At 37.4% G+C, this 16250-nt stretch overlaps 1 protein-coding gene across 1 annotated transcript in view; it reads right to left on the reverse strand.

The window, feature by feature from the left end:
* kcng2 (potassium voltage-gated channel, subfamily G, member 2) overlaps positions 1–16250 on the reverse strand; it is a 31180-nt gene that overhangs the window by 5536 nt on the left and 9394 nt on the right. The window contains exon 2 of the mRNA XM_016466195.1: positions 14028–14903. Coding sequence (XP_016321681.1) covers positions 14028–14831 — 804 coding nt within the window. The 5' untranslated portion in view covers positions 14832–14903. The remainder of the gene's footprint in view (positions 1–14027; positions 14904–16250) is intronic.

Raw genomic sequence — 16250 nt, forward strand, 5'->3', positions numbered from 1 at the left:
TAAATCGCATGCGATATTTAATGCGCATCTTGTCAGAAAGCCGGTTCTGTAATCAGCGGTAAATCTCCACCTGCGTGCTTTCACATTGAGCAGCATTAACTACACAGAGCCGTTGTTCACTGACGAGCTGCGCAAAAAATCGCGCGAATATGAACGTGGTTTAGCGCAGCTTGCCTGTGAACAACGGCTCTGTGTAGTTAATGCTGCTCAATATGAAAGCCCGCAGGTGATGGAGATTTACCGCTGATTACAGAACCGGCTTTACTGATAAGATGCGCGTTAAATATCGCATGCGATTTATCGTGCAGCCCTATCTACAGTGTATGATTGGTTAACCAATGGTTTTTGGGTTAAGGTTCATAATGTAGAACATTTTTTACTTTGTATGCTGTATGTGCATAGGTAGCTAGCAAACAAGGAATACAGCTGTTAAGCTAATAGTCACATTTAGCTGAGTAAAATCATGATGAGAAATGTTGGATACTGCTGGAAATGCTGCTATGGGGTATCCTATTTAATAATTTAATAATAATAATAATTTATGCATTTAGCAGACACGACTTACAGTGCATACAGGCCATACATTTTTTTACCAGTATGTGTGTTCCCTGGGAATTGAACCCACGACCTTTTGCGCTGCTAATGCAATGCTTTTTTTTGTTTTTTGGCAAAAGGATTACCATTTGTATAAATTTTTACTATAAATTCCATGGTTAAACTATGGTTAGTGTAGCCAAAACGAAGTGCATTCCCAATCACAACTAATTGATTCATGATTTATTAGAGATTTGTTATCGAATGTCGAATTCGTAAAACAATCGCTTTAGTACATTCGGCAGGCAATTATATAATAACACTAATATTAAACAAGCGGGCAAAATCAGCTGCCAGGCCACCGGGAATAGTCTGCCGCCTGATTTCCACAGACACGCAGAACGTGCAGGATTCATATATTGTCTTTTTGCTGCTGAATATTTACAGACCCTAGTCCATATCGCGTTTTGATTCAAGTGTACTGACCTATAAGTCACTTTGGATAAAAGAGTCTGCTAAATGACTAAATGTAAATGTAATATATATACTGTATATTGATTTTCATTATATAATAATATAACGTAATGATAATTGCCTTGGTACTGGCTAATGTCTGCGTGTGTGTGAGACAGAAGAAATGCATTTATAGTCCATTAGGTCTATTCTCTGAAATGCTCTTATGTTGTGGTTTTATCATTTTGCTTTGATGGGAAGCTTTTTGGACGAGGGCTTGTTTTTCCTATTTTTTCTCAGTACCACACTGATCAAATTAAAAGTATACAATTACAGCATGATCTGATGTCTTCATGTGCAGGACGAGCTGTGCATCATTCAACATGACTGATCACACTCACTGAGCCAGCACTTTCCCCAACAAACACACACAAACAGACCTGTAATGCATTTCATCAATATTACTTTGCATATGTTCAGTTAATTCACTTCACTGAGCATGAGATTCACTTCACCTTACCTATCGCTCTCCCCTACACAGTATAAAACAGTATCAACTGCAGCTACAATATAATCATCACTGTTAAAATGTGCTGATGTCATTAAAATTTTGCTGTAATAATTATGTATTTAATACATTTTAAATACAAATATATTGTGTAAGATGGCTTGTTATACTTTTATACAATTTGTTCCTGTTAAATTGAACAAAATACACAGTATGAAAGCATGACAAAATCACTTTACAAATGAAATAACCAAAGACACACACATACATTATTATTATCATCATCATCATTATTATTATTATATAAATTTTCTGTTAATGGTGTGATAAAAAGTACCTGGGCATTGTAATAAACTAAAATATATATTTTATTTTAACAATTTGCTTTATTTTAAGCTACTTCCCTCTTTTTACTTTCCTCCCCCTTTCTTTTTACTTTAGTTTTCATATTCAAATAAACAGTTTCCATTCCAACATTTTATTCATATATAGTGCAACAACATGTCCCCTGTTTTAAATGAACGGTAATGTATTCCTGGGCTTTTTTGTTGTCAAGATATTAAGGTATGTGTCTGTACAGAAATATTGGAAAAATGTGACAACTTGCCCCAGGCCCACCTACACATGTGGCAAAGTAAGGCAGTAACAATGAATCAAATGCAGTTTAGGTGAGAGGAGGCTATTATATTTTAGTGGATGTAAGAGCCTGGCCCCAGGCAGTGTTTTAATTACTGTTATTCGCCCGTGTGATGCAGCAGAAACAATCACACACGCCTCTCGCGTTCCCCACGCTTTCTGAAGCCTGTCAACTTCCGAATTCAAAGCGCTGCCTGCTAACAGCTTCTTTGAATTTCATTTCCAAAATTCAAGTGAATATGCGCACAGACTTTGCTTTTAATTTGTTATGAATAAAGACTTTTGGCATAAATTGAACTCTGTCAGATTGTCAGTGTGTTGCTGACGTCTCCTATTTCCAAGGTTGTTACTCTACCTAAAAGTGGTCATCCAACCAAAATCAAGATGGAAAACTTTTCACGAAGTCAAAGAAAAACAGGGTAACATCTAAGGATTTACAGGACTCTTTTGCATTGGTTGGTGTTCATGAGTTCACCATCAGACAAACACTGAATGTGAATGGTACTGTATGTATGGCAGGACAGCAAGAAGCCACCGCTCTCCAAGAACAACACGGCTGCCTTCTGAAGCTTGCCAAAGACCATGTGGATGAACCAGAAGACTGCAGGAAGAATGTTCTGTGCACAGATGATTAGTGAAAATCATTGCTCTGCATTCGATAGGAACCTCATCCCAACTGCAAAGTATAGTAGAAAAAAACAACATAGAAGTGTCATTAAAATATCAACTCATTAAATATAACTTTTGTAATAATTTGGCCCAAACTGAAGCATATTCTGAAATGCTTGTGCACTACAATAATAATTAACTTTCCAAGATTCTCATCATTTTGAAAGGAATGGCATAGCAACCCATAAGGAAATGTAATATATGACATTTATTTCCCTATATTGCCATAGATGTTACCTATTAGATCAGTGAATCTCAACCTTTTGGCGTACCGGACCCCAGTCCAATTCAGAACCATCCTCAAGGACCCCCAGAACAAAATTGACTCATCTATGTATCATTTGTGTCTTTGTGAGGACCAAATGCAGTCAAGTATAATTCAAGTTAGTTGACTTGTCCAGTATTTGGCCATATCATCAGCTATATTGGATTTTTCTTTCATGGGAACAGGAGTCATGTCAAAATATACAACATTTACAAAATATACAAAAATTCATACTTTATATGGACCCCTTGGCCTTACGTCAAGGACCACTAGGGGTCCACGGACCCCTGGTTGAGAAACACTGTATTAGATCATATATAATTTTATAATAATATAAAAGTGCAATTATATAATAATTTCCCTAAATCAAGTTATATGTTATCTATAAAATGATATATAATTTTATAATAATATAATAGGGATTTACATAATTGCCCTATAAGGTAATATATAATTATACATACATTCTCTGTGTAGAATTAATATATGTTTATAACAACCCACAAAATGAAATCCCCATAAAATTTGTACATATGTATATATATGTACATAGGTTTGTAATATGTGACCCTGGAGCACAAAAGCAGTCTTAAGTCGCTGGGGTATATTTGTATATTAAGTAAAGATCATGTTCCATTAAGATATTTTGTAAATTTCCTACTGTAAATATATTAAAACTTAATTTTTGATTAGTAATATGCATTGCTAAGAACTTCATTTGGACAACTTTAAAGGCGATTTTCTCATTTCTCAATATTTTTTGCACCCTCAGATTCCAGATTTTCATCAACATCAATGTAAAGCTTATTATTTCAGCTTTCAGCTGATGTATAAATCTCAATTTCGAAAAAATTTACCCTTATGACTGGTTTTGTGGTCCAGGGTCACATATATATAATAGGTTAGGTTAGGGTTAGTTACATTTTGTTAATTACATTTTGAAGTAGAAAACTGAAAATTGATTTTCTTTTAAAACATACTTCAAATTTTTGTTTATAACTTTGAGATTATTACTACTTTTTACAGTGTAGGAGTGCTAAGATCATACAAATCTGCTCACTCTTACAGTGTGCTATTTGTGCGTTTGGCCCTATAATTTCAATGCTATCGCATTCTCACAGTTCTAACAGGAAACCCATGTGACTGTCCTGATCTGCTCAGGTAGAGGTGGTTTTGTTGTGGTTGTGTAACTGTTCTCAGGATGAAATGCCTTCCATCCATCATCACCTTTTTATCCCCTTCTAAACTGGGCTACAATTTGGCAATCATCTCATATGTCTCCTGCTTTCTCTCATTCTCTCAGTCAGGGTCAAATTTTTCTAGTGCTCTCCTGTCTGAGTGTGTGGGCACGTCTAAGTGCTTCAGCTGGATTTCGCTGCTCCAGAGCCCATCAGAAAAATTGGCCTGTCCTATACTTGCAGACAGCTTTGATATTAACTGTAAAACCCTACACAGAAGAGTGACAGGAGTAATTATGTTTTCTAGCTTTAATCACATTATCAATATTTTTAATATTCATCATGCATGACTGCTTCGCTTGCGTCTTTCTGTCAACATTCATTAGGAATCACATAAGAGCAAAATGTTTTGTGAGACTTTCTGTCCTTCTTTCTCTCGCTCAGTCCCAGCGGCTGCTAGACATCATAACTCAGGGTCAAGTGCTCCGTTAGAAGCTAAATAGACTTACAACTATGATATTGCTCTCTTCTCTCTGTCGAAGCCTGTTCGGGATCTCAGAGGGGCATTTAAGCTCTGATGGATGGGATCAGTCACCCGTGATGTAAAGGTGTGTGTGTACTGTATGTGAGTGCAAAATCGTTATTTTTGTCAATAACTGTTTCAGTGTTAACACTCATATCACTAGGTTGCACTTTGAGATCACTACAAAGTGCATTATGAATGTTTATGGCAACCCTGTGATTGGTGTAAAATGTGTACCCTAGTGAAAAATAAATATACTAAAATGTATTTTAAATACATTTATTTCATGCTAAATACATTTAAATGCTTATTCGCTTAATAAAAATACTCTGCAATCATGTTGGTACACTAAACTGGTATACTTAAAGTCTGCTAAATTGTAACAACTAATTTTGTACTTAACGCACTTTAATTGTGAAGAAGTAGTGCTGAAGTCCAACTAAAGATATACTGAAGTATACTTGATTGTGCTAAAGTGGAACTATTGCAAGTATACTTCAGGTACACTTGAAATATCTTGCATTTAAATGCCGATATTATTCAAAGATCATACAATCCTCATCAACAGTGACATTAAAACACATTTTAGGCTTAATATTAAGAAATGTGCGTTGTGCACAAGTAGTACTTAAAATAAAGTTTAATTATAATTTTTTTATCAGTACGTTCTTGAGCAATATGTCAGTAAATACTTTAATAGATTTGAACTAAACATATGAAATGTATTTTAAATATATTACTTTTTACTCGGCTTTGAAGTGTACAATATATGGGCTTTATTTCATTTAAACCTTTTCATTTTAAAGCAAAAAGGGACCAAACCTAGGTACACTTACTGCTAAGTGCATTAAGTACACTAAAACAAGTGCACTTTATCATACTTTAAAGAGTACTTTTCACAGAAACAACATACTTTAAAGGAATATACAGTACTTAAGTGTGAAGTGATTTTTTTTGGACACTTAATTGCATGTTTTTTTTGCAATTAAATGAAAATATATTCGTTTAAATTTACATAATTAATTGAACTTAAGAGCGTTTTTTGACTCACTTAAGTAGGACTTAAGTACATCTTTAAATGCAATTTCATAATTACCTCTATTGTTTTTGAAGTGTACAGCTGAATATACCGACAAGCATTTTTGCTAAATTAAAATATACTTTAATGTAATTTCTATTGAAACTTGTATATCATGTATTTAGATATATTTTAAGTACACTTTTGTAATGATTAAGTTGCAATTCAGTGAATTTAAAATTAACTTTAAATGTAATATTGAATAACACACTAGTTACAATTATAATCAAATACATTTGTATGTTAGTCAACATCAAAATAAGTGTACTTATGATTAACTAATTAACTGTTAGTCAATTAGTTGTGATTAACTAATTAAGTACATTTTAAATCATATGATTTAAAATGTGCTTCATAGAAAGTAAAACTTTTTAAAGTGCACTTTTTAAAAATCTACTTAAGTGTGTTAAGAAACTGAACTCTCTTTAAATTCACTTAAGTAGCCTTTTATGTCATTAATATTATATCATCTGCAAGTACACTTTTTAAAAAACACTCTTAAGATTTGAAGTACACTACAAGTGCACATTTTAGTTCAATTAAGTGCACTTTTTTTTCACAAGGGCCGCTGGATCTGCGGAATATTCAAGTGCTCTCCAAAAACGTGGCATTTATCATTGTCTCCTGTGCGAGAGAAGCTATTTACGGGACTCATCTAGTGTTTTCTCTCTTCAGTCTGTCTCTTGAGTCGCTCAACTAATTCTCTAATTGAGGCATTTTAGTGCATCACAAACTCATTATAGATAACAGCAGGTTTCCTCAGAGGCCACAGATAATGTGTCTAGCGTGATAATGTAATTGTTTGCTGTTGTATAATGAATGAATTGAGAGTTAGGTCAGCTTTTGAGTTGGGTTTGTACACTTATTGTGGCATTAGTGTAGGTAATGTAGCATATGAGGCTGTAGTCTCAGATGGCCTGCCAACAGACTATCCACCAATTTGTTACTAGGCTGCTACAATAAGCTCTTCTGAGAAAGAACTGGTGGCTGGATTTGCCAAAGGTTTGCGAGGTTTATGGCATCAAATCTTTCAAAGATACTCAGACCTTTGTACCCAGTAGAAAAGAGAAGTGCATTTTAGCATAATTTTTAAAAGAATACTTATTACAGGAATAATATACTTTCAAAGAATATACTTAAGTGTGATCTTAATGTAACATTTTTAGACATTTGGCATGTTTATGCATTTTGGCCCACTTAAGTAGGCCTTAAGTACTTATTTTTATGTAATTCTAAAATAAACGTTAATTTCTCGTATGTCATATTTGTAATTACACATTTGTAATGATCAAATTTCAATTTACTACATGTAAAATATATTAACTTTACATGTAATTATACTGAATAACACACTACAGTTCAAAGTATAATCAAGTACTTTACATGTGCTTTAGTATGTTAGTCAACACATCAAAGTAAGTGTACTTCTTTAAAGCATGACAAAAAAATATTAAGACAAAATTATTTAAAATGCACTAAAACTAAAACATTGAATTTGATATTATAAAGTGCACTTTTTATCTGCAAGTATATAGTTTTTCTTAAAATATATACTGATATGAAGTACACTACATGTGCACACTGAATACAATAAAGCAGAGTTATTTTTCACAAGGGTATGCTCTTTCGTTTTTTAAACGCACTGAAGTGTTCATTAGGTGATTATTAATATTGGCCTTCTGGCAGAACATTGGCCATTTCCAAAAATACACAATCCCACAACCTGTAAACACAGATGCAGTGCTTATTTTAAAAACAACCCTGTACAATATGCCTCTCAGTCAGGCCACGCAGGTTAATAAGAGACAAGTGTGTGTGTGTGTGTGTGTGTGTGTGTGTGTGTGTCCCATGCTTGAGTGCTTAGTGTTTGTGACTGTATATGCATGTGTCCGCATGGATATGTGTGTGTGTGTGTGTGTGTGTGTGTTTGTGAGGGGGTTCCGGAGCAGAATGCATTGCACACAGTGATTGATTGTCTCTTTGAAGATAAAGAGCTCCCTGGATTCCTCCTGCTGTTCTTCAGTGTGGCCCTTTGATTGTGGAAGACACTTCGCTCTCTCTTTCTCTGCTTTAATCTCTGCCGTCTTTATTGATGTCATGCGGAGGGCTGTGCTCCAGTACACAAACACTCTTTAGTCAGAACTCTGAAAAGTTGAAAAATGCTATAACAGGCCCTGTGCACAGGAGTATTGTTATGGTTGTTGGGTTTTCCCTTAAACTCTAATTGCATCTGATGGTATCATTACTAACAGTCAAGGGGTTTCAGATGCAAGGTCATATAAATATGTGGTTCAGTCATGACACTCTAGATGGCGCAGACTGAAAGCTCCTTTATATATAATCTGCTAGCCATCATATGATTTACTACATGGCACAAGCTCACTGGCCTCTGCTCTCTCAACATTTAAATAGTCTGGCTCAGTGTTTTTTGTAGCATGCTGTAAGAGTTCCTCTGAAACCCTCCACCTCCACCAGCACCACCTGTCTAGATCTGCTACAGCATTTATGTAGTAAATACATAATCATGCAGCAGCAGCATATCTTACTTGCTTAGAACAGCGTCTGTGTATTTAGTGGTAGTATCTATTCTGCAGGACTCAGCAGCATGCATAGCAGATCTAGACCAAATACACTAAGGCCCCGATCAGACAGAACGTGTTTTTTGTTTTTGTTTTTTGCAGTGAGAGGCCCTTTTTTAAAATTGTTTTCTATTAGCAGTGAGCACTTTGCACGCTGTTTAAGCACCCGAGCGCCTCACGTTTTAGTCGCCTGCCGCACCTCGCGTTTTTGCAGGAGCGCTCTGAGGGCCTGAAGTTGAAAAAAAAAGCAACTCTGAGCCGAAAAGCACCCAACGTCATTCACATTTTTTTCCATTGTCCAATTGAATAAATGGAGAGGCGGGCCTTCCGTTGTGGAGACGGAAGTTTACAGTTGCTTGGAAAGTCCAGAGACTGCAATGATGGAGGAGAAACTTGTGGTGTCTGTCACAGGTTACCCAGAGCTGAATTTTTTTAAGGTTTCTGCTAATATGACAGTTTACTTAACAGCAAACCAAAGATTTTAGAGCGCTCACACTATAATCCTTGATTAGACTGACAGGACAGCTGATTCGGTGGTTACCTAGCAACATAAACAAACCGCAGCACGCTGCTCTTTTCTAAATAAAAAAAATAATTTAACCAAAAAAAGGCAGTGCAGTGCGCCTCATGTTTTCAAAACTGAAAAACGTGTTCTGTCTGATCGGGGCCTAAAACTGTTATATCCATCAGCATGCTAAAACTATTCAGAGAGTTGTCATGATTAAACTGGTGTTACTACATGTCTAAGGCTTGATTAGCACATTAAATATATTGTGTTTGAAGTTCACTGCAGCAAGAGCACCAGAGACTGATGCAAATATGACTAAAGTCTCTTCTACTGATTCATTTTTAATTAGTTAAATATTAAAACTTGAAAACATGCCCCTTGTGTTACCAGCCAAAAAACAAAGATGAAAAGTTGACTGTGGGTGAATGTGTGTGGGGGTCAGAGTTTGCCCTCTGTTGTGGGGTTTAGAGCTTAGAGTATAGCAAATATAATTGCATTAGCATACTACAAAAACAGCAGACAAGATAAGGCAGATCAGACAATCCCAAAATTCACTGCGACAAGCTGAAATAAAAATAAATCCAAGATGGTGAACAAAGCATATAATTACAGATTACAAATTGATTTTAAATGCTTATACAAATTCCATTTAAAAAAATCTCACTGTAGTCTGAGGACCTATCAGCTATGACTTTTGCCTCAATAAACTCCTAATTTGCTGCTTATTAATATCTAATAAGGTAGTTGTTAAGTTTAGGTATGGGGTGGATTAAGGGATCTAAATTATGGTCATGCAGAATAAGACATTAATATGTGGTTTATAAGTACTAATAAACAGCCAATAAGCCAGTAACATTCATGCTAATAAGCAGCTAGTTAATAGTGAGAATTGGACCCTAAACTAAAGTGTTATCAAAAGCCTTTCATTTAAAAAAAGTTATTTTAAGGTGTGATTATTACAGTATAAAAATAAGTACTGAGTAATTTTAATTAACAACATGAACTAACTATTGGTTCAAGTTTAGGAATAGGGTTTGGTTTAGGGTTAGTTGCTTGTAACTGCATTTTTTGGTCCCCATGAGGAAAACAACTTACAAATCATACAGAATGAAGTTTTTTGAAAATCTAAAAATGCAGAAAGTTTTGTGTGAGAGGTTGGTTTAGGATTAGGGGACAGAAAATACAGTCTGTACAGTATAAAAACCATCATGTCTATGAAATGTCCCCATATAATATGGAAACTAGGGATGCATCGATCCGATATTCAGTATTTTATTCTGAATACTCAGAGTTTTCGGTATAGGATCGGTTCTGAAAAAATGGTATCGTTGCATCCCTAATGGAAACCAGTGTGAGTGTTTGAATGCGCGCATGTTTGCGGCATTTTGGGGGACAAAACTGTCCTTAAAAGTGTCAACACCTCTCTTCAGAGATGTCCTTAATCACTAAATTGATTCTTAAATATAAAATACTGTTGTTGTTTAGAAGCCTAAAGTGTGACCTCGTTTAGGGGTTAATTTAGTCTACAATAATTATAATCAGCTTTAAACAATAGTCACTGGGATGTCCTGAGGAACACAGTGAAACAAAGCCGTTTGAGTGAGTGTTGGTGTGTGTTTGTATGTGACTGACTGAGTGTGAGTGAGTGAGTGAGTGAGTGAGTGAGTGAGTAGGCACATGTGTGTGTGATAGAGGAACAGCTGCCAGGCTTTTACAATAGTTCTGTGGAATATGGCTAATTTGGTATTCATGAAATCAGGCTCTGGACTTGAGATGCTGTCCCCAGGCTGTCATGCCTGTTTCTGTCAGAAAAATATCCATCAACAGTACACAGTCTAGCTACTGAGACAGTCTCTCTCACACGAACACACACACACTGCACACACAAACATCTCATGTCTCTGAATTGTTTACAGAGAAAACGATTCACATCATCAAGCGCAGAGAGATGAAGGAGTACTCGGTTTTTGTCAAAGGCCAAACTTGAGGGCCAGTTTTGCCCAGAGGTGTTTTAAGTGGCTATACTCTAACTCAAAGATCATTATATTTGCATTTTATGAATCCAAAAAAGTTTACTGCAGTTTTGCTAAACATAAATTCTCAACTGAGAAGTTCACAGAAGTTCACTGAAGTCTGAATTAATTATGATTTCCAGTCTAAATCTGTGTGTTTAAATTCTAAAAGGTATAGTTCACCCAAAAATGAAAATCCAGCCATCATTTCATGTCATTTCAAATTCATAACTTTCCTTCGAACACAGAACACAAAATTTTGAAGAATGTACTTTTTGTTCTTTTTCCAAGCAGTGAATTAGTACTGGAGCTTTTAATATTCAAAAGGCCCCTGTTGAAAAAACCAGCATATGCTGGTTAGGTATGTTTTGACGCTGGGATGCTGGTTTAAGCTGGTCCTTTGCTGGTTTATGCTGGTCCTTGGCTGGTTTAAACTGGTCCTTTGCTGGTTTAAACTGGTCCTTTGCTGGTTTAAGCTGGTCCTTTGCTGGTTTATGCTGGTCCTTGGCTGGTTTAAACTGGTCCTTTGCTGGTTTAAACTGGTCCTTTGCTGGTTTAAGCTGGTCCTTTGCTGGTTTATGCTGGTCCTTGGCTGGTTTAAACTGGTCCTTTGCTGGTTTAAACTGGTCCTTTGCTGGTTTAAGCTGGTCCTTTGCTGGTTTATGCTGGTCCTTGGCTGGTTTAAACTGGTCCTTTGCTGGTTTAAACTGGTCCTTTGCTGGTTTAAGCTGGTCCTTTGCTGGTTTATGCTGGTCCTTGGCTGGTTTAAACTGGTCCTTTGCTGGTTTAAACTGGTCCTTTGCTGGTTTAAGCTGGTCCTTTGCTGGTTTATGCTCAGCAAAGGACCAGCATAAACCAGCAAAGGACCAGCTTAAACCAGCATCCCAGCGCCCCTGTTGAAAAAACCAGCATATGCTGTTTTTTTCAACAGGGGCATGCAAAAGAACCATAAAAATTTCATAAATAAGTAGTAACTCTAACCCTATATGTATATATATCTCACTGGTAATCTTTCTCTCAAGTGAGCTGTTAACCAGTCAGTGGGTTCACTGTGAATGAACCTTTCACAGAATTAATCATTAAGATCAGTTCTGTAAACCAATCTGTAAACTAACCTTCTGTAATTGGAACTCTTTAAGGAATTAAGTCAATCAGGGTTGGTGAATGATGACAGGATTTTATCTATCTGTTTAATTGTTTATTATTAATTGAACTGCACAGTCTTCCTGTGGTAAGTGTCTGTTGTTGGGCCTGTGGCAACTTGCAAACTTGCTGAGCTTAATCTACTGTATATGGTGACAGCTCCAAAACGCATCGCAGTGTGTCACTTGGGTATGTCATTAATTTTGTATGGTAACAGGCAAATATATTTAGACTTACAAACAATAGTATAAGGGCACTGCACAACAAGCTTCCTAACTTCTGTTTGGACTGTTCAAAATGCATTAAAACCTGCTCTGAAGACTCCTGAAAATAACTATGTGTGATTCTGAGGTTGACAGAAACTATGAGTGGGACATGTCTGTTTTGCACCATATATGTCAATGCAACCCACATCATTGGAGATTTGCGAGATTTCATTTCTCAGTCACACAGAAACACACTCCAGCTGACTGTCAGGCTGCTGATGCTGCCTGGTGTGATATTTACATTAATTAATATTTACACCACACAAAAATCATATTTTTAAACAGTATTTTTGTCTTGTTTTCAAAGTAAAAACAAATCTAACCATCCTTAAATTTAGATACATTGTTTAAGAAACAAAATGGAATACGTTATTAAAATTGAATATTCACATTAACCGCAATAAATATTTCATCACTTAAACCACCTAAAAAAAACTTTATCATAGGTGGCCTTACCTACCATGTACTAACATCATACACCTACTACGGATTTACTGTGAAATTACACGTTGTTCTGGAAAATTACCACATTTACTGCAAATTTGTTATGGTTCGGATCATAGGGGTTAGAGTTAGGTTTGGGGGTAATGGTAAAAATTAGGATTAGGATTATAGGGGTTAAAATTCAGTTTGGGGATAAGGTTAGCATTAGGATTATAGGGAAGTTGTGGCCTAATTGTTAGAGAGTCGGATTCGTAACCCAAGGTTGTGGGTTCGAGTCTCGTACCGGCAGGGATTGTAGGTGGGGGGAGTGAATGTACAGTGCTCTCTTCCACCTTCAATACCACGACTGGTGCCCTTGAGCAAGGCACCGAACCCCCAACTGCTCCCTGGGCGCCGCAGCAAAAATGGCTGCCCACTGCTCCGGGTGTGTGTTCACGGTGTGTGTGTTCACTGCTGTGTGTGTGCACTTTGGATGGGATAAATGCAGAGCACTAATTCCGAGTATGGGTCTTTAGATTTAGGTTTTTGGTAAGGGTAGGGTCAGGATTATGATTACTGTATAAGGGATAGAGATTGGTTTGGGGGTAAGGGTAAGGTCAGGATTAAGATTATAGGGGTTAGAGGTCAGTTTTGGGGTAAGGGTAAAGTCAGGATTAGGATTATAGATGTTAGAGTTAGGTTTTGGGTTAGGGCTAGGGTTAGGATTATAGTGTTTAGAGTTAGGTTTGAGGTAAGTGTAAAGTTTACATTAGCATTATAGGGGTTAGATTTAGGTTTGGGGGAAATGTAGCTTTAGGATTTTAGTGGGTCAGAGTTCGGTTTTGGGGTAAGTGTAAGGTTCGGATTAGGATTATAAGGGTTAGATTTAGGTATTGAGTGAAGGGTAAATTTAGGGTTAGGATGTTCAAGGTTCAAGTTATGCTTTGGGGTAAGGCTAGGTAGGGTTAGGATTATAAGGATTAGGGTTTTTTAATTAAAAGATTTAGGTTTTGGGATAAGGGTCCAAAAATGTAATACACTGTACATTCCCTGAATAAAAGACTTAAATAATTTAACTTCTTCCTAAGTCAATTTTAAGGATGTCTAGACACGTTTAACTGAAAAATAAGACAAAAATACTGATTAAGAAAATTATTTTTTGCAATCGTTGTCTACATTTTTTGGACAACTAGATCAACTAGTTCAAATAGTCACACAAGCCCTAGTCTGGCATGTTTAGGTGTACACTCACCCTCTCCTCCTCCTCCCTCAGATCAGGCATGGTGCTGACGCACAGTGTAACTGCCGTAATGGCCACAAAGATCACCGAGAGGCAGGCGAAGATCTTCCCAGGAATCCCGGAGTGAGGGTTCTCCACCATGTCTCTGAGGCTGTGCATGCACCCAGCCAGACGCCCCTCCTCTGGGCTACCGACGCCCGGCGCCTCCTCACAGGACTGGGACGAGGTCAGCTCAGCCTCCTCCTCCTCCAGCCGGAGTCTCTCTCGCTGCTCCTCCTGCCGAAGACGGAGCTTTCTCAAGCAGCACCACTCCAGACTGGCCTCCTCCACACCCCAATACAACAGTTCCTCCTGAAAGGAGAGCGCGCACATCTCCCGCAGCAGACGAAGCTTCCCGGCCGCCAGGAACGTGACAATGGAGCGGAAGGCACTGGGGCTTCGGTCGAAGAAGAACTCGTTGCAGTGCGCGTCATAGTCGTCACACAAATCGAGGATTTCCTCGGCATTGCTGCAGCTGCGTAACTTCCCCAAACGCGTCAATGGGAACTCCTCAAGAGTGGACCATGGTATGCTATAACGGATGCCACCCACGTTGATGATGGCGGTGCGGTCGACTAAAGCACCCACGTCCGCTCCAGCTCCTCGATTCCGGAGCACCTCGTGCTCCTGTACGCCGGGCTTGCACTGCAATTGTGCGCGTTTGTAAAACACACCTTTTTTGCTGCTGATTTCACGCGGATTCTCCAAAGGGTTAAAGTGGAAGGTGGTAAACTGATGATCGGTGCTGCCTGCTAGGAAAGCCACCTCTTGGTACATCTCTGCTGTGCGTGGCTGTACACTCCACAGATTCACAGTCTACCAGCTCAAGGTGGTCATCATGGATGAGCTCTGAGAGATAAAAGAGGAAGATTTTAATGAAGATTTACTTTATAGTCCCAGCTCCAGGTTGCTAAGCCCAAGGGGCACAATGCAACAAAATTAGCACAGAAAACAACAGATTAATTAGTCCAGATATATCCAAAACACACTGGAAATGCTCAACAACACAAAGAAAATGGTCCCTTGTCCACTGCACATACTTAAAGGAAAAGTTTGCTGATTTTCAACCAGCTTTGTGTTATTCATTTCAGAAGCATATGGAAATGAACACTAGCTATGTTTCCATCCAAAGATTCGAATTAAACTTATGCGCAAAACTGGAATATTACATAAAACATTTGCGAATAAAGCACCGTTTCCATCCAACGAGTCAAAGAGAACAAAATTGTCACTTCCTGGTAAACTGGCACTAAATATCACTGAGAAAACTAGGAGAAGCGGAACGCAGTCGTGTAGGACTTATACAGAAATACTTTGATGACAGACTTTGCTCAGGCATTTCAGAACGTCCATAACAACATATAGATGCTGTGAACGAGATTGGTCCGCTGCTAGTCAAGCTATCCCGTTTCATAGCGCAAAGTCACATGACTTTTTCGATGCGCATGGAGGAATTTATTCGGTAAATGTGTTTCCATCGTAGTTTATGCGCATTTTTCTTATCGAATAAAAAGTTTATCCTACTCAAATGTGCGCATTTTTTGAATTTATGCGCATCTTGGCATTTCCATCCAGCATTTTTAATGCGATATTCCAAAATGCGCATAAAAATAGGTGGATGGAAACATAGCTACTGTTAACTCTTTTCCTGCCATTGACGAGATATCTCGTCTTTTATGAGAAAACGCAAAGACGGGATTTTACAGCTCTCCGTGTTTTCACTTTTCACTGTTCGGGGGCGCTATTACACATCTTCTGAATGAGACCAGAATCTCCCGATCAAAAACACAGCACACAGCAATGCAGAAACGAGTGATCTCATGTGTAAGCAGATGCATATGAAAAATAATGCGGTCATCAAAAATAAACAGCATATAAATCAAAACTGCCTAATGTTACAGAGTGAAATGTCGATCCAGGAAGTGGTAAAGGACTGCAAGCCATTACTTTCCATAAAAAGTAACTAATTATTTACTTTTTTAATGGAATAACGCAAATTTGTAACACATTACTTTTAAAAGTAACTTTCCCCACGCGATTTTTTTGCTGAAAATGTGGCTTTTTTAATGAAACCTACCTACATTCAAGTGTTGATAAAAAAAATAAAAAAAAAAAGCTTTTTTTTTTGTTTGTTTGAAAGTAGAGGGTCTGATCTTTATTTTGATGTATTGCATGTTCAGATATTCATACAACAAA

The sequence above is a fragment of the Sinocyclocheilus anshuiensis genome, unplaced genomic scaffold (assembly GCF_001515605.1).
Source record: "Sinocyclocheilus anshuiensis isolate Anshui unplaced genomic scaffold, SAMN03320099.WGS_v1.1 scaffold132, whole genome shotgun sequence".
NCBI lineage: Eukaryota > Metazoa > Chordata > Actinopteri > Cypriniformes > Cyprinidae > Sinocyclocheilus > Sinocyclocheilus anshuiensis.